Below are 18,526 nucleotides of genomic sequence, written 5' to 3'. Positions count from 1 at the left end.
GCCTCCCAGCTCGCACCCGCCCGGGGCGCCGGCCCGCCCTGGGCCCGCACTCACCCACTGCGCACGCGGCCGCGTCCTCGGGGCAGCCCCGGGCCGGGCCCTCGGGCAGCAGCCGGCGGCAGATGTTGATGAAGAATTGCTTCTTCTCGGAGCCCCTCTGGCTGCCGCCCACGGCCTCCCAGTTCCGTTCCCGTTCTGTGAGGAAACAGGGAGAGAGGCTTCTTTGGTCAAAGGCAGCGCCTGTTCCCAGTGAGTCACTGTATTTTGCTGCTGTTAATGAATCGTAAAGTCAATATCTGTGTTTTCCGATGGTCTCAGGCGGCCCTGCTAGCGGTTCTCAACCTGTGGGTCATTGGCAGCAGCCAAATCACAGCTGTGGAGGAGCAACGCCAGTGAGGTGATGGCCGGGGGTCACCACGCTGTGAGGAACGGTGCTGAAGGGCCGCGGCGTTAGGAAGGCCGAGGACCACTGTGCTACGTGGACATGCTGAGATGACGCAGTGAGCTGAGGGAACACCTCTCACCAGTCACAAACGCGATGGGAACGTGGAAGACCTACTCTCTTAGCAACAAGAGCTTAAGTTAAAAATAAATAAGTTTCGCACTGGCCAGTGTTGCCCTGTGGTTAGAGTGTCGGCCCTTGCACCAAAGAGTCACGGGTTCAATTCCTGATCAAGGGCATGTACCCGGGTTGCAGGTTCAATCCCTGGTCCCAGTCAGGGAGCACATGGGGGGCAACCAGTCGATGTGGCTCTCTCACGTCGATGTCTCCCTCTCTCTCTCTCTCTCTCTCTCCCTCCCTCCCTCCCTCCCTCCCTCCCTCCCCTTCCTTCCCTCCCTTCCACTCTCTAAAAATCAATGGGAAAAACATCCTTGGGTGAGGACTTTAAGTTTCTAATAACGAAGCACAAGGCCTGACACAGTAGGCATGGCAGTTTTTACTAAAACATGACAAGATGAGCTCGAAATGCCCAGAGTGGAAAACAGTGAAGCCGACCTCCAATTCTGACACCTGCCCTGTGTCAGTGCCACTTCTCACCGGTCCCACCGCTACGTGAGGAGGGAGAGGCCACGCTGGATGCGTTGGCAACGGACACAATGACAGTCCTTCCAAATGTTCGGGAAAGAGACAGGAAAATAAGCCCCAACGCACACGGCACGAGGCATACCTGTGGGCATAAGGCCCTCCCTGAGGGCACAGAGTCCTCTCTGAGGGCACAGAGTCCTCCCTGAGGGCACAGGGCCCTCCCTGAGGGCACAGAGATCTCCCTGAGGGCACAGAGGTCTCCCTGGGGGCACAAGGCCCTCCTTGAGGGCACAGAGTCCTCCCTGATTGCACAGAGTCCTATCTGAGGGAACAGAGTCCTATCTGAGGGCACAGAGTCCTCCCTGAGGGCACAGAGTCCTTCCTGAGGGCACAGAATCCTCCCTGATTGCACAGAGTCTTACTTCAGGGCACAGAGTCCTCCCTGAGGGAACAGGGCCCTCCCTGAGGGCACAGAGATCTCCCTGATTGCACAGAGTCCTCCCTGAGGGCACAGAGTCCTCCCTGAGGGCACAGGGCCCTCCCTGAGGGCACAGAGTCCTCCCTGAGGGCACAGAGTCCTATCTGAGGGCACAGAGTCCTCCCTGAGGGCACAGAGTCCTATCTGAGGGCACAGAGTCCTCCCTGAGGGCACAGAGTCCTCCCTGAGGGCACAGGGCCCTTCCTGAGGGCACAGAGTCCTATCTGAGGGCACAGAGTCCTCCCTGAGGGCACAGAGTCCTATCTTAGGGCACAGAGTCCTCCCTGAGGGCACAGAGATCTCCCTGATTGCACAGAGTCCTATCTGAGGGCACAGAGTCCTCCCTGAGGGCACAGGGCCCTCCCTGAGGGCACAGAGATCTCCCTGAGGGCACAGAGGTCTCCCTGGGGGCACAAGGCCCTCCCTGAGGGCACAGAGTCCTCCCTGATTGCACAGAGTCCTCCCTGAGGGCACAGAGTCCTCCCTGAGGGCACAGGGCCCTCCCTGAGGGCACAGGGCCCTCCCTGATTGCACAGAGTCCTATCTGAGGGCACAGGGCCCTCCCTGAGGGCACAGAGTCCTCCCTGAGGGCACAGAGTCCTCCCTGATTGCACAGAGTCCTCCCTGAGGGCACAGAGTCCTATCTGAGGGCACAGGGCCCTCCCTGATTGCACAGAGTCCTCCCTGAGGGCACAGGGCCCTCCCTGAGGGCACAGAGTCCTATCTGAGGGCACAGAGTCCTCCCTGAGGGCACAGAGTCCTCCCTGAGGGCACAGGGCCCTTCCTGAGGGCACAGAGTCCTATCTGAGGGCACAGAGTCCTCCCTGAGGGCACAGAGTCCTATCTTAGGGCACAGAGTCCTCCCTGAGGGCACAGAGATCTCCCTGATTGCACAGAGTCCTATCTGAGGGCACAGAGTCCTCCCTGAGGGCACAGGGCCCTCCCTGAGGGCACAGAGATCTCCCTGAGGGCACAGAGGTCTCCCTGGGGGCACAAGGCCCTCCCTGAGGGCACAGAGTCCTCCCTGATTGCAGAGTCCTCCCTGAGGGCACAGAGTCCTCCCTGAGGGCACAGGGCCCTCCCTGAGGGCACAGAGTCCTCCCTGATTGCACAGAGTCCTATCTGAGGGCACAGGGTCCTCCCTGAGGGCACAGAGTCCTCCCTGAGGGCACAGAGTCCTCCCTGATTGCACAGAGTCCTCCCTGAGGGCACAGAGTCCTATCTGAGGGCACAGGGCCCTCCCTGATTGCACAGAGTCCTCCCTGAGGGCACAGGGCCCTCCCTGAGGGCACAGAGTCCTATCTGAGGGCACAGAGTCCTCCCTGAGGGCACAGGGCCCTCCCTGAGGGCACAGAGTCCTCTCTGAGGGCACAGAGTCCTCCCTGATTGCACAGAGTCCTCCCTGAGGGCACAGAGTCCTCCCTGATTGCACAGGGCCCTCCCTGATTGCACAGAGTCCTCCCTGAGGGCACAGGGCCCTCCCTGAGGGCACAGAGTCCTCTCTGAGGGCACAGAGTCCTCCCTGAGGGCACAGAGTCCTATCTGAGGGCACAGAGTCCTCCCTGCAGGCACAGGGCTGTCCCTGCGCGCATAGGTGCCTACCTGCGTGCCGGGCCAGAGCGGACAGGTCATAGCGCTGCTTCCCGAAGGTGAGGCCACACAGGAGGTCCTCCTTCTCTTTCACACACGCGTGCTTCGTGTCCCAGGTGAAGAAGTAGGTGCAGTCCACCTCCCCGGTGAACACGGGTGAGCCTCTGCCGCCGTTACCTGTGCGATCGGAACGGGAAGATAAAGCACTCCACCGACCCACGGACACACGAACTGACCAGCAGTCAGTCCGGCGTGGACCGACAGACCTCCATGTGGGGATGAGAGGAGACAAGCCCAGAACGTGTAGACTTAAATGCAAGCTCCTGGGCAGGCAACAGGGCGGGGAGGGGCTGGGGGGCTGGGGGGCGGGAAGGAGAACATGGGAGAGGTCTGTAACACTGTGGACAATGAAAATGTATTAAAAGACAAGCACACACTCCACTATATGCCCAAACCCAGGGATGTCAAAGGAGCGAGGAAGAAACCAGCAGCCAGCAGCCCAGACGCAGCCCCAAGCTGGGTCAGAGGGCAGAGATTAGAGCAGAGGCTGGGCTCACCCCGACCCTCAGAGCACCCTGCACCCCTTTCATCTCGGTGGGACACAGGCTGCTGACTCACTGCATGGGGCCCTAAGGGTGCTAACAGGCCTGTGGTCAGCTCGGCTCCGCCAGCCGCTGGGCCAGACCAGACCCCCCGACAGGGAGGGGCGGCCAGAGCTGCCCCAGGAGTGCCCCGGGCTTGGGGATGTCGCAGGGGGCAAGACCAGTTCCCTGGGGCTGACAGCAGACCAGGGACCCTTCCTACATCCCCCCACTGCAGCAGCCGTGGGCGTCACCTTGCAGAGCTGCAGGCTGGCCTCCAGGTGGCGCCAGCACCCGCCATTCTGGGGACCGCATGCGTACGTGTCTCCCACACCCTGCTCAAATCTGCAGTCTGCTGACCACCCCCCATTTCCCAGCCAGGAGCCCCTCAGCTCGACTCTGCCCAGGAAGCCAGCCCCTCCCGGTCGCCCCCCCGTCCACAGAGCTGGGGGTGGGCGGGCTGGGGGCTGGGGGCTGGGGGGCCGGGGGCCGGGGGGCCGGGGGGCCGGGGGCCGGGGGGCCGGGGGGCCGGGGGGCCGGGGGGCCGGGGGGCTGGGGGCGGGGGGCTGGGGGCTGGGGGGCTGGGGGCTGGGGGGCTGGGGGCTGGGGGGCTGGGGGCTGGGGGCTGGCGGGCTGGGGGCTGGGGGGCTGGGGGCTGGGGGCTGGGGGGCTGGGGGGCTGGCGGGCTGGCGGGCTGGGGGCTGGGGGCTGGGGGCGCTGGCCCCAGGCGGGTTAGCAATCCTCCCCTGCCCCCAGCCCCCCGCTGTGGCTGTGCCCACACTGCGCAGTGCTCCAGGAAAGGGAAATGAGTTCCGAGCCCAGGGAAAACGGTTTCACTGCAGCTCCTATTAAGCATTTAATATGACAAACAGCACAGTCATGCTACCAGAGCTGCCCGCTCTGCGCACGCTCCGAGCCAGTTGCTGGGCAGGCTCCGCGTGTGCCCGGGGGGGGGGGGGGGGGGGGGGGGGGGCTGGCTGCAGGAACAGGCTGAGTTAAGCACTTTATAAAACCTGGCGTGCTCAGTCCTGGGAACCGTGGCACAGGTACAACTCCAGCCCGTTTACTAGGTTCGGGCGGCTACATAATTTGCCTATGGTTTCACAGCTAGAGCCGAGGAGCCAGGAATCAAACCCAGACGCTCGTTAGCACAGCAAGGCTGCCTCGCCTCGCCTCGCGCTGTGGCAGCCATGTCCCCTCTCCCCGTCTCCCCCTTTTCAAAGTGCGTGGACCTGTCTCTTCTCTCCGAGGAGCGCCGCCGCCCCCTCCCTCCTGCAGACAGCACGCAGCCGCCCGCCCGCCCGCCCGCCCCGCAGCCTCCCCCGCCTGGCAGCGCTGACTCACCCTCTCCTTGGAAAACAGCTCTTTTCCTAGAACCGCTGGTGTCCTTCACCAGCTCAGGACACAGGCTCCATTCCACCCCCAACCAGCCCCCACCCCACCCCATCCCCACCCCCGCCGAGCGGGCTCTGCATCTGAAACGCGCTGAGGATCTGGGGGGGCCCTGTATAACCATTATCTGCAGGATCTGGGGGGGCCCACATAACCAGGGGGTGCATCTGCAGGATCTGGGGGGATCTGTATAACCAGTGGGTGCATCTGCAGGATCTGGGGGGGCCCTGTATAACCAGTGGGGTGCATCCTTCTCATTTCAGGCCTCAGACCCTTTTAGGGGAGTCAGCCACAGCCCCCCTCCCAGGCCTCTTCTGGTTGCTGGGGGAGCAGTGGGCAAGCACGTGTACGAGCTTTTCACTGTCAACCCCCGGGTCCTGGCTCCCCCCTCCGTGGCCCCCTCCCAGCTCGGCATGTACATGGCTCCCAGCCTGTGGACTCCGGCTGGGGGAGTGGTTTCTCCAGGGGAGCACCCACTCCTCCATTTCTGTGATAAGGCAGCGCTGCTCCTCCCCACCGGGGATCCTTTCCTTTGGGGCTCACAGCTCCCCTGCGTGGAGGGTGCCCGGGCCCCTTAAAAAGAGCGGCTGCTCGCTCCCTCCTGCAGGGTCCTCGGGGCCACGTGTGCAGAGCAGCCGCACAGCACGGAGGCACAAAGGCCCTGCGATGGCGTGAACTGATGGGAGAAAATCCGCCTGTAGGGTGATGAGTCCTTACGTTTTTAGATTTCTTACTAACCTCTCCTAATATATGACTCCTCCCAAAAAATCTGATCTAGGGCCCTTATTTGACAAAAACACGGTATCCTATTACGGCAAACTAGACGTCAGTTATTGAAACCAATGGATCAAAATACATTACAGAGAAAATGATAAACGTATGGAGAGTGTGCATGGCCGTAGATCCATAAACATAAATAATCCGTGGAGATCCAAGTTAGATTAAAAGAAAGCCACGTTATACACGGAGCCAGTTAACAGCGTCCACGGGCAGAACTCTGCGGTCACAGTTACCAGTGAGCACACAGCCCATCCGGGATGCGGCACGGCGCCGGGGAATGGTCCCAGCGCGCACGGAGGGAGCGGGCACTGGGGGCGGAGGGCGGGCAGCCGTGCGCATTTCATACCGCCAGGCGCGGGCCCAAACCCCCGAGCAGCCAGCGTCTCCCGGCGGCCTCCTGCCCACCGTGGCCACGAGAAGGGCCGGGAGACCCCGAGCTGCTGGCGCGAGGGCCTGCTCCCCGTCAGGCCGAGGTGGGTGGGGCTGTGCCCATCGGGGATGCGTGGTTTCTACGCAGCAAACGGGGAGGACCCTCAGAGCTGGTGGCGGGGAAATGGGCTTCCTTCGCGCGAGGGTCCTTCTCGTGGAAACTCGTTACGATGAGAACGCGAGGGAGGGAAGAGGGGCCTGCGGTCTTTTGTTCACACCTCGGCCCATCTGCACCGCCGGCCACACCCCTTCCCGTGAGCCCCCAGCTGTGGGCCCTCCGCCTGCTCCCCCTCCGCCTCCTCCGCAGGGACCTTCTGGACGCGGCTCTGGTTCCCGCGTGCCCGGATGAGATCAGCGCTCTCCCAGAGACCTCGCTGAGCCATGTGTAAGCGCCAGAGCCAGGCCAGGAGGTGAGCACAGGGAGGGAGACTTGGACCCAGGAGTCACCCGCAGCCGACAGCGGCCAGAGGGGAGCCGGGGGCCCGGCTGGGGAAGGGGCCGGACACCGAGTGCCTGAGAATCCGGACACAGATAGCGGCAGGCTGCATTCCCGGGGGCGGGGGGCTGCAGAGGGTCTCCTGTGAAGCTGGAAGGGGAGTCGATGGAGACAGGGGACCTGGGAGGGCAGAGGGCGTGGGAACCAGGTGGAGGGCTCAGGCCCCGCAGAGCCACGTCGCCCACACTCTCTCCCGGGTCACGTCGCCTCCCCGCAGGACGCGGGCTTGTCCCGGGCGCCCGCTCTCCTTTGCAGGGTCATCTCCAGCCGCAGGCTAAATATACCCCTGGCGCTGCTCACCGCGGCCCGATTCCCGGCTGGGTGAGCTGCTCTGCCACCGGCGCCCACAGCACCCTGCTCTGCGTGGCTCACGCCTGCCCTCCCGCGGCTCCCCAGGCAGCCTCCTCTCCTTCCCGCCTCCCTCCCGGCTCCCACATCCTGGACCGGGCTCGGGGCCTCCCTCTGGTGGGGTTCTTTCTGGGTGACGGCACCCTCCCGGGCCCCCAGGCACCCTGCCTCGCACCGGCTGTTCCCTCTCCCTCGGCTCCTGGCCTGGGGGCGCCTCGAGGGCCCTGTGTCCGTCGCATCACCAGAACCAACCAGCAAGAACGAACACTCGCGTGCTGAGTGGCTCCCGGCGAGCATGGACGTTAGACAGGGCTGGCCCCCGTCTCCACGGTCAGTGAGGTGCGTGTGGGGCGGGCTGACGGGCACAAGGGGCAGCGGGCAGGAGCAGGCCACAGGAGGAAGGGCGTGTGGGCGAGGCCCCCGCTGCACCAGACCCCTCTGGGGCCCGCTGGCGGTTTACGGGAGCTCAGTCCTGCTCACCCCCTCTTCCCAGCTCCTTCAGCCCCGGGTCGGCTCTCGGGGTCCCACTCCCGTGACACACACGTCACATCCCCGACTCCACAGCGAACCTTGTCGAAACCTGCCCACGACCGAGTGGCGGACGCTGCCACATACACATACAGGACTGACTGCGTGCGGGGCCGGAGGGCCGGGGCTGGTGGCCTGGGGGGTGTGGGGAGGCGGCTCCAGAGCCAGCACCAGGTGCAGAGGCGGGGCCGGCCTGCGGGACGCTTGGGGTCACCGCCTGGAGGTCAGCAGACAGGCCGGCTCCCTGAGGACCAGGGATCGTCTCCTCCGCAGACACAGGCTGTGGCCACCCGGGAGCTGCCGGCCCAGCGGCGGGCTCGGTGGCTGAGCTCACCGAGGATGCTGGTCAGGGCGCACGCCCTGGTTGCAGGCTTGATCTCCAGCAGGAGGTGCACAGAAGGCAGCCGATCAAAGACTCTCTCTCATCACTGATGCTTCCGTCTCTCTCGCCCTCTCCCTTGCCCCCTGAAGTCAACAAAAATGGATTTTTAAAAAGGAGGCGTATCCTAATCGCTCGGAAAAACCAAACTTGCCCTGCGACCTCCTGGGATCCCAAAATCCAGTCGCTATCACAGGGCCGCCATCGTAAAGGGTCCCCTGAGCCTCAGTTTGCACAAGAAGAGGGGTCGGTGAGCAGGTCCACTTTGGGGGACCACACGGCGCTGGTGAGCGTGGACCCAAGGCAGAGCCTCCGTCCCAAAGCAAACAAGGGGGGGAGGGACAGGATGTGTGTCGCTGGCTGGGGGCTGAGGCCTGACGCCCCCACTCAGCACTCCACTCCCAGGAGCTCCAGTGCCCGAAGCACCCACCCGCGGGCACCCCGCCCTGGGGAGGGGGGGGGGGGGGGGCACACCCACCCGCAGTCTCGTTGCACTCGAAGTTGATGACGCTCATGCGCTGGAAGCCGGAGCTGCACTCGTCGCCGCCGAAGTAGATGAGGGTGAGGTCTCCGTCCGAGTACCTGGTGGGGGAACACGCACGCGTGCTCAGCAGAACCCGAGGAACCCGCATTCGCACACCTCCCTCCGCGGAGCCCCCCGCACACCCGACAGCTCGGAGCTGACGCGGAGCAGCCCGCGCTCGCCAGCTGGGGAGCACGGAGAGGAAATGGCTTCCAAATGGACCGCATCGTCCTGGGGCCTCAAAGCCCACGCGGCGGGACAGCCCGGGGTTCGCGGCGGCCGCCCGCTGCCCGCTCTCCTCCCCCCCCTCGGGGTTCGTACGGGACGAACCACGGCCGCGAGTGTGTCTCTCGAGGGGAAGGCAGGCTGCCGCCGCCGCCATCGGGGCCTTCCCGGCGCCGGGACCACGCACCTCCTGTCGCCAGGACCGAGGACCGCTGGGTCAGGGGGCGCGGGCCTGGGCTGGGTGTGTTTGCTCAGCTGTTTAAACCTTTACGTTATGCTCCCGGCATCTCAGACCCTCCAAGGGCCAGAGACCACGGGAAGCGGGAAGCGAGGGAAGATAAGTTTTTAAGGACAAAAGCCACTTCCACTGTAAACTAATCAAGTGCGTTTCCTACAGCGCGGTCCTCCCGAACAATGGCCCGCGGAGCAGACAGCTTTTACGGGGCCATCGCATTGTCCCGCAGGAAGGGGGCCCACCGGCCGGTCCGGGGCGTGCTCCGGCTCCGGCTCCGGCTGCGGGCGAGGAGGAAGGGGCCACGGGAAGCGGGCGGGCTTTACAGGAACAGACAATGCGCGGGAGGGCTGCGTACGCACCGGAGAGTCTGGCTCTGGAATTTTCCTGCCACTTTGACTTGAGTGAAATCAGGCTTCTTCGCTTGGCAAACCGCAGCCTGTTTCTCATTACAGGCCTTTGGGGCGGCTTCAACTTCTCCGCAGACATTCAAATAAAAAACGTACTCCTTCCCGTCCGCGGTGTACCGGCCTGGGGAGGGGGAGCCGTGAGCGAGGCCCGGGCGCCAGGGCCGCGGCGGGAGCTACCCCCGCTCCCACGGCCCCGCCTCGCTCTCCCACGCCCCCGGCCCCGGCCGCTCACCCCGGCCCCCGGCCCCGGCCCCCGGCCCCTGCCCCCGGCCCCCGCCGCTCACCCCGGCCCCCGCCCCTGCCCCCGGCCCCCGCCGCTCACCCCGGCCCCGGCCACTCACCCCGGCCCCGGCCCCCGCCGCTCACCCCGGCCCCCGGCCCCCGCCCCCGCCGCTCACCCCGGCCCCGGCCGCTCACCCCGGCCCCCGCCCCGGCCCCCGCCCCCGCCGCTCACCCCGGGCCTGCCGCAGCGGCCCCAGGTCGATGGCCACGTCGTGCTGGGCGCCGCTCAGGGAGCAGTTGCTGCTCTCTAGGTACTCGCGGTGGCAGGCGTACTCGGTCACCCACTCCACCTCGTAGCGGCAGTTGGACTTGGCCGTGAGCTTGGGAAGGGTGCCCTGTGGAAAGGGTTTGGGAAGGTGAGCATGCAGCCTGAACACAGGCTCCCTGCTCTGAAGCCTCAGGAGGCAGCGGTTGGTTTCACGTTTTCCCGTCCCTGAGCAGCGTCCTCAGCGGCCTGGTCACGTCTGGATTCTCTGACTCCCACAGCCCCTTCAGGGTCACACTCCAGCTTCGGCCAGCGCACCCTGAACCCGCGTCACCCACGCCCTCGGCCTCGGCAGCAGCACCTTTCCCTCAGAAAGCTGGGGAGCCCGGGCCAGGGCCTCCACCCCAAGATGCGTGGGCATCGCTGTGCCTGGGAGCCTCTAGGGAGCCCGCCCTGACCCCTCCTGCCTGCCCCAGGGACGGGCCTCACCCACACATCCTGCCTGGGGGCCCTGCCTCGAAGACGGAGCTCTGGCTGAGCCGCGGTGGGACAGGGACAGAGACCGGGAGGCCCCTGCTCCCGGAGGGCAGTGCCGCCGGTAACCGTCGCCAGGAGCGTGGGCTGCCCACACCAGGCAGGGCGCCGCTCTGAGCTCTGCCATGTTTACCGGTGCCGCTGCGTGCCCGGCAGTCCTCCGTGCGGGCGTGCAAACACGGTCGTGTGATGGATAAGCTGCGAAGGGGCCGTCTGGCTCCGCCTGTCTGACTGGGAGCCGGGGCTTTCGGCCCTCGGCACGGGCGGGTCGGACACAGAGGCGCACAGTGTGTGGTCACGGCCCTGGACGGTCACCCAGAGAGGCACGTCCATGGGCTGGGGCTGCCGGGCTGGGGAGGGGTGGGCAGTGGCCACACAGGGCTCTGTCGGGTGATGGACACGTCCGAGCATCAGACGGGGCTCTGGCTGCACAGTTCTGCTCCTGTGCTTACAGCGGGGGCTTCTGCCGTCTGTGCGCTCGCTGAGGCTTTGCTACCGAAACCTACGAGGCTCACGCTGACTAAACTCCCAGCCCCGGAAGCATGCAGCCGGCGGCGCCAACGCCAAGCACACCTTCGAGGCTGAGGCCCCGCATGTAACCCGAGTGCGGCCCCTTCCCTCCCTTCCCAGCAAACCAGCCCCTGCCGGACCGGTGCCTCCCGTCTGGGAGGAGAGGGCGGGAGGGGCGGGCGGGGGAGGGCCGCTCCCCTCCTCTCCCAGCGCACAGGTCCTCACTGCCTGCAGTGCGAACGAGGGGGGCTGTGAGCCCGCGGCCCAGGCGGCTCCGGGCCTGAGAAGGTTTCCATTCCCATGCGCAGGCACGGACGGAAGGAATAAATCAGAGCCCCTCCACCTCCCATTCAGAGCTGACGTGGGGCCCGGGGCGGCCAGGCGGGTCCCCTGTGAGCTGCCACCGCGGGCCCTGGGAGTCTGGGGACCCGACGTGGAAAGCCGGTCGGGACTGAACCTTTGTCCCCATACCCCAGCGCACAAAGCTGGCCGGCTGCCACGGAACATTCCACGTTTATTTGGGGGGAGGGGAGCAAAGCTCCCGGCCGAGCACTCCCCTCCTCCGCTCCCTCCGCTCGGAGGAGACAGGAATAAATCAGGGGGAGCCCTGCCCTTCCTCCGGGCTGTCTCCCGTCCATCGGCACCCACATCTGCTAAAACACTTCGCAGCCACACGTGCATGCAGCACCACTGGGCACCGGCCAAGGACAACCCAGACCGCCCTACCCTCCCGGAGTTTACAGCTGTGCTCGCTGCGTAAACAGCCAGAGGACACGGCAATCAGGCTGCTGGCAGCTCCGGGGGGAGGCTGGAGGGTGCCCGCTCCCCTGTAAGCCCGGGGCCTTCCCCAGGCCCATCCCCCCGCCCCCGAAGGTGGAACCCCCGAAGCCCTGCACAGAGGGAGCCTCCTGGGTCCTCGCGGCATCTGCCCTGAGCGTTTCTGCAGACTCCTCAGCTGCTTCTACCTGGTTTCCTCCCCAAACAATGAGGGCCGCGAAGCCACGGGCTTGGGGTTGTAGGGATGGTTTTGCAAAACCCACTCCAGTCAGCACAGCTAGGGAAACGTTTAAAATCTGCCCCCGGACCAATCAGAATCGTCCCCCACGACAGCAGAGCAAAGCCCCGTCCCAGTCAGCACCCAGGGCCCTCGAGGCGGCTGAGAGCAAGCGGCCGGCTGTTCTCCGGAGCCTCGCCCGCCCGCCCGCCCGCCCAAGCACGTTCTCCCAGTCCGCCCGCCGGCCCCGGCCCCGCCCCCTCCCGGCAGCCCGGCCGGCGGCTCACCTCGCGGCGCTCCGACGGGCAGACGAAGGTGACGGTCACGGCCGGGCTGTGGCCCTCACAGAAGTCCGGCCTCACTCCCTCTTCTTTGCTGTAGGTCAGGACCAGCCTGGAGGCCACAGAGACGGGAGTTACAAAGGGTCTCTCCCGAGTCAAAGGCGTTCGTTCGTTCACACTGACCCAGGCCCGAGCTTTCCTTCGGGCACTGGAGACTGAAGGTTAAAATCTAAAAGAAGCCGTACAGGCTGCTTTAATTCACTTCCACGTGGGGAAGGAAAATAAATTTAAAAGTAAACTTCAATTTAGTGCTATTTTCTTTAAAAAACAAATAGAACGAGCAACGTGTAAATTTAAATACTAAGAAAAGCTGTTTGAGTCAAACAAAAAACATTACACTCCAACAAAACCAAACAAACACAGCTGAGCAGGTCAGCCCTCGCTGCCACAGCCTGCAAGGCCACTTCCTCTGCGAACAGCGAGGCCCCGTGCGAGCCAAGGTCGTGCTTGCACCTGAAGGTCGCGGAGCGTGCGGGCCAGCTGGCGGCGGGGAAGGCCGCCGAGGGGGGGTCTCTCCCCAGGGCCCCGCCCGCACTCCCGGGGAGCCGCCACGGAACCCCTGAAGGCATGCTCGGGCTTTTGTTCAGCGCCCGCTTCCCACAAAGTCCCGGGTCCGGAGAATCCCCCATTCGTCACAGAGACCGGCGTGCGGGCTGCGTGGCTTCCTCCCTCCCCCAGCCCCCGGAAGCCCTAACCCAGCCCCCCGGCTGTGACCGTCTTCGGGGAGGAGGCATTCAACGAGGCGATCAGGACGAGGGCACGGGGTGGGCGCCCATCAGCCAGGACTGTGTGCACAGAGGAAGAGGAGACGGGGCACAGGGAGAAGATGGCCGCCCGCACAGGAGAGAGGCAGAGGGAGGGCCAGGACTGTGTGCACAGAGGAAGAGGAGACGGGGCACAGGGAGAAGATGGCCGCCCGCACAGGAGAGAGGCAGAGGGAGGGCCAGGACTGTGTGCACAGAGGAAGAGGAGACGGGGCACAGGGAGAAGATGGCCGCCCGCACAGGAGAGAGGCTGAGGGAGGGCCAGGACTGTGTGCACAGAGGAAGAGGAGACGGGGCACAGGGAGAAGATGGCCGCCCGCACAGGAGAGAGGCTGAGGGAGGGCCAGGACTGTGTGCACAGAGGAAGAGGAGACGGGGCACAGGGAGAAGATGGCCGCCCGCACAGGAGAGAGGCAGAGGGAGGGCCAGGACTGTGTGCACAGAGGAAGAGGAGACGGGGCACAGGGAGAAGATGGCCGCCTGCACAGGAGAGAGGCAGAGGGAGGGCCAGGACTGTGTGCACAGAGGAAGAGGAGACGGGGCACAGGGAGAAGATGGCCGCCCGCACAGGAGAGAGGCTGAGGGAGGGCCAGGACTGTGTGCACAGAGGAAGAGGAGACGGGGCACAGGGAGAAGATGGCCGCCCGCACAGGAGAGAGGCAGAGGGAGGGCCAGGACTGTGTGCACAGAGGAAGAGGAGACGGGGCACAGGGAGAAAATGGCTGCCCGCACAGGAGAGAGGCCGAGGGACAAACAGCCTTCCATTGCCCTGGATGGCTGGCCTCCGGGCTGAGGGCTGAGGGCCATGGAGCTCTGCTCACAGCAGCCCTGCACGCCCACGCACACACACCTAGCCGCCTCCCCGCCATTTCACATCATCCACTTCCGCAGGCGATCTGTAATCGCAGGCTGATGAGCCATAGCTCCACGCAGGCAGCCCACGAGGTGTCCATCAAGGGCCTGCCACCGGGGGGCCGTCAAACCCTCCACCCCAGCGCCAGCCGCAGTCACGTGTGCCCATGGAGGAAAGCGTCTCCATGGCAACTCAGGCGCAGAGGCGGAAGAGCACGTGCAAGCAGCACATCTTATCATGCGGAATGAAGCACCGGGCTGGGGGGAGGGGGCTGGCTGGGTGCGCCGAGGGGCCTGGGGGGCCGGAGCCCGGCAGGAAGCAGGCCCCCGCCCTGGCAGGGAGCCAGCACACTGCCCTTCCCGCCCTCTCCCTGCAGGATGCTGTGTCTGAGGAGCAGATAAGGGTGGACAGGGTGAGGCACGGGGACCTGCCATGGCCAGCGTCAGGCACACCTGCGGGGAGCTGTCACACAGAGCCGTCACATGAGGCAGCCCCGTGCGCACATCCCGGCCCACGTCCTTGCTGCCAGGGAGACGGTGATTAGCAGTCAGCCAGCCTTGGTGACTCACCGCGATGACTAGTGCTTTAGCAGGCATGTGGGAAGCCATGGTTTTTGCAAGCATTATCTTTGCAAAACTACAAAGCCAGGGTCCTGCCGAGGGGGGCGGCCGCCCCCCGCCCGCCCGAGCACGCTGGCCTGTCCTTGCTCACTGACCTGTCCTTGTTCACGAGCTTCAGCCCCTCCTTGGGCTGGCCCACGTCGAAGGCCTGGCCCCCGCGCACCAGGCAGGCGGCGGTGCCCGGGGGGCAGGCGCGCAGCTGCGGGCTGGGGCCCCGAAGCGAGTCTGGAAAACATTACCGGGACGTGGTTAGCCTCCAAGGGTCGCACACGCACCCTCGGGCCCAAGGTCCCTTGAAAGAAAAAACAAAACAAGATCAACATTTTCAAATTCCCCGTCAGTAACGTGAGGGAGAAGCCTGGACACATTCCATTCTGGGACCTTGGACCCCGTGGCCCGCTGGGCGTGGGGAGGGCGGGGGCGGGCCCACCGCGGGGCTGCGGGCACTGCCGGGAGGAACGCAGGCATCGCCCACCGGGCACGTGAGGCGCCGCTGAGCGGGCCCCGTGCGATGGCCTGGAGGAATGTGCCCCTCCTCCTCGAACACGCTGACTCCAGCATGCCCCCCGCTCCGTCCACAGACCGGCAGAGGCAGGGACGCCGGGGTCTGTGTGAAGACCAGTCGACTCGAGAGAGAACCCACAGATGGCTCTGGACTCAAGTCCTGGGTCCACCACTGACCTCTGCGACACCTCTGATCTAACCGCCCGGCTTCCCAGCCCCGGAGCCACCTCGCAGGGCTGAGGGGTCACAGATGCTGGGGAGGACACGGACCGCCGGCCTCAGGCCACAGGATGAGAGCCCTTGGGGGACTGAAGGCAAATGCGAGGCCAGAAACTCCATTTCCTCCAGCCGTTTCCTCTCGCTGTGCTCAGTGCCCACACAAATCAATCCATCCCCTGCCAACAGCCCCGTCTCACCGGAAATGAGATTTACTTGAGAACCTGGAAACCTGAGTGTCAGGCAGAGAGCACATGGGGCTGGACTCGCAGTGTGGAGGGAACACGTGAGGATGGGGGAGGGGGGCTGTGCACAGAGGCGTCGCGCGGACAAACGCGATCTCGGAGGCCTCATGGCCACGCGGCTCCCAGCAGTGACCGCAGGTGCAGGGCAAAGACAGGACACATCCCCACCCCTCGCCCACGCCCCCCAGGCCCAGACCTATGTCTCTGCAAACGTTGATGAACAGAGATATGTCCGGGTCCGAGTCATCCACCAAGTAGGCGCCGCTGGGCTTGATCAGAGGGTTCAGGTCGTGCTTCTTGAACTCGCTATCAAATGCATAGCAGGGCACCTGGGAGAGAGGAGAGCGTCAGGGTTCCACACACACCTTCCAACCAGATTGCACACGCCCTGCCTCAGGTCACACACTCTCTGCTCAGACCACACCAAGAGCGAGTCCCCTCCAACCTCGAGGACGCAGCCTCGGGGGGCCCCGGGGGCTGCTCGGCCGTGGAACTTGCCATCTCCCTGGAATGCCCGTTCCCGGACCGCACAGCTCCTGCTTCTCCAGCGAGAGCATGGCGCCCAGACATGCGCGAGACCCACCAAGGCCCTGGTCACCCAGACAGCACCGCCTCCTGCCAGGTCTGCCTCGGAAACCCCGTGAGTCTTATTTAAAAAAAAAAAAAACACCTGGCGCCCCCGCCACCGCCGTGCGGAGAACTCAGAGGGGTCCGCCCTCGTTCTGGGACTCAGACGCTCACAACGGAGCCGTTCACACACGGGCGGGCTGCTCGGGACGGTTAACCGCCTGGTGTTCAGCTTTCAGTCTTTCTTGGAAAGATGCTATCGGGCCTGCAGGAACGCTCTGACCCACTAACCTTCTTCCCGCCGCTCCCCGAGGTTCCGCGGAGCGCCGTGGGCTGACCCGACAGCGTGCGCCCCCTCGCGGCCCCGGGGACACGCGCCTGCCCCGGCCGGTCCCTGGCGGGGCCTCCCGTGACGGGAGATCCGCTGATAAGCACGGGGCTGGCACATCTGGTCCGGGAGAGCGTGACTCAGAGGGCCGGGCGCCAGGCCCCGGCTACATCCTGCCGAGAGGCCGGGCCTGCGCTTCAGAAATTACCCAAATTAACGGGCAGGTCCCCCTGCAGCCCGTCCCCGTGTGTGTGTGTGTGTGTGTGTGTGTGCGCGCGTGTGTGTGTGTGTGTGTGTGTGCGTGCGTGTGTGTGTGTGTGTGTGTGTGTGTGGGTGGGTGTGTGTGCGTGTGTGCGTGTGTGTGCGCGTGGGTGTGTGTGTGGGTGGGTGTGTGCGTGTGTGCGTGTGTGTGCGTGTGTGTGTGTGTGGGTGTGTGCGTGCGTGTGTGTGCGCGTGTGCGTGTGCGTGTGCGTGGGGGGGGGGTGTGGGGGGGTGTGTGGGTGTGTGTGTGTGTCCCTCTCCGGCTGGGAGAGCGGGCGGCGGCCCGTGGAGGCGGACGGCCACGTGTGCGAGGCCCGCCGCTCCGGACGGGCCCGAGGATCCAGGGAGGGGCGGGCGCCCAGACCCCCGCTCCAGGCAGCCGGCCACCGCGGCGCGGCCAGGAAGGAACGCGTCGGAAAACAGCGCTCCTGGGGGAGGCTCGCTTCCTGCCGGGCGGAGCAATGGAGACATTCATGAGCGCGGCCGGGGGAGGGGCGCCCGCGCACACTGAGTGGACCTTGTTCGCCGTATGTTAGCGGGGCCTGTGTGGCTGCGTCTGAGTGCCCTGTGTTCCCGAGCCCGGGGAGGGGGCCGTGGCACTTTGGAGAAACTGTAATCTTAAAAACACCCTCCCGGGTCCCCTGCGCGGGCCCAGGGCGGCCGTGGGGAGAGGCAGCGAGCACGGCCGTGATCTGGCCGCCAGAGCAGCACGGAGACCGGGAAATGCAAGCGAGGTGCGGCCATCGTGGCGGCCACAGCCTGGGCTGAGCGGCTTTCTCCCTGAAGAAGTGCTGGGTGCTGGGTGCTGGGTGCCGTGTGCATGGGACAAGCACAACCGGGGGACACAGAGCGGAGGGGGCCAGGGCGGGTGCTGGGCGGAGCGACCAGGGAGAGGTCCTTGGGGGGGAAAGGAGACAAATGTAACACTTTCCACCATGAAAATTTAAATGAAAACAAAAGAAACGCTGAGTGTTTTAACAACGTCTGGAGTCGCACCCCAGCCGGTCAGCGGGATCCATCCCGAGGAGGACGGGTAAAGCGGGGTGCTCGGTGGTGACGGGGGCATTGTGAGCAGAGCGGGCACGGCAGCCCAGTGGGCGGCCACATGCTCCCCACCCTCCCTCGAGGTGCAGGCAGGGGACGCGCCGCCCTCCGGACCTGTAGTCCCGGCCCCCGAAGGCAAGAAGCCTTTCAGAACGCCAGGAATTCCTCCTGGGGCCCCCCCCCCCCCCGCCTGGACACCAGTGGGATCCAGCCCAGCTGCCCCCCGGCCCCGAGGCGAGCGGAGACGGACTGCAACGTCTCTCCTGCACCTCCGGGCCCCCTCGGAGGAGAAATTAAATGTCAGTGTTTTGAGAGAAAACAGCTGGCCCTCCCCCTCCGCCCCAAGAACAATTTAGAGCAGGGCACCGTCTGCTGCAAAGGCCACAGAGCAAACACGCAGCCGCGGCACGTAGGCTCTGCCTGCATTCCTCTTTGTCTCCTCTCCGCCCTGGGCTGTGCAAACACCGGGCCGGCCGCGCTGCCTGTGCGCCCGCCCGCCCCCCGCCCGCCACACCGCCCGGCCGAGGGGAACAAGCTGCGCCTTCTTCCCTCCTTTCACCGGGGTTTTCCCAGGTGGGGAGAGGCCCCGCCAGCCCCGGAGAGCGAGGGAGAGGCCGCGGCGGGGGCGGGAGAGCAGCCCCGCTGGCAGGCGGGGAGGGGGAGGGGAGGTCTCCGGGGGAGCAGGCAGCTACCCGCAGCCCCAGGCTCCTCCGGCCCAGCTCACCCTCCGCTGTTCAATTCAGGGTGAACCCAACACCGAACCTAAAGCGCGGGGCCATTCCTGGGGCCGGTTCCCGCCCGCCCGTGAGGCCGTGCTGCCCTGAGCCTCCCGCTCCTCTG

The 18,526-nt window shown here is 65.4% G+C and overlaps 1 protein-coding gene across 4 annotated transcripts in view; it reads right to left on the bottom strand.

Moving 5' to 3' along the window:
• Positions 1–18,526, bottom strand: part of IGF2R (insulin like growth factor 2 receptor) — an 84,639-nt gene that overhangs the window by 33,182 nt on the left and 32,931 nt on the right. For all 4 annotated transcript variants that reach the window (XM_084890902.1, XM_084890903.1, XM_084890904.1 and 1 more), the window contains exons 5-12: positions 15,683–15,815; positions 14,617–14,746; positions 12,231–12,336; positions 9,873–10,035; positions 9,371–9,539; positions 8,507–8,610; positions 3,108–3,272; positions 55–195 (exon numbers count right to left, since the gene is read on the bottom strand). In XM_084890902.1, the coding sequence (XP_084747028.1) occupies positions 55–195; positions 3,108–3,272; positions 8,507–8,610; positions 9,371–9,539; positions 9,873–10,035; positions 12,231–12,336; positions 14,617–14,746; positions 15,683–15,815 (1,111 nt within the window). The remainder of the gene's footprint in view (positions 1–54; positions 196–3,107; positions 3,273–8,506; positions 8,611–9,370; positions 9,540–9,872; positions 10,036–12,230; positions 12,337–14,616; positions 14,747–15,682; positions 15,816–18,526) is intronic.

This window comes from Pipistrellus hanaki (genome assembly GCF_964339955.1).
Source record: "Pipistrellus hanaki genome assembly, chromosome: 7".
NCBI classification, from domain to species: domain Eukaryota; kingdom Metazoa; phylum Chordata; class Mammalia; order Chiroptera; family Vespertilionidae; genus Pipistrellus; species Pipistrellus hanaki.
This window is presented reverse-complemented; position numbering and strand designations above follow the sequence as displayed.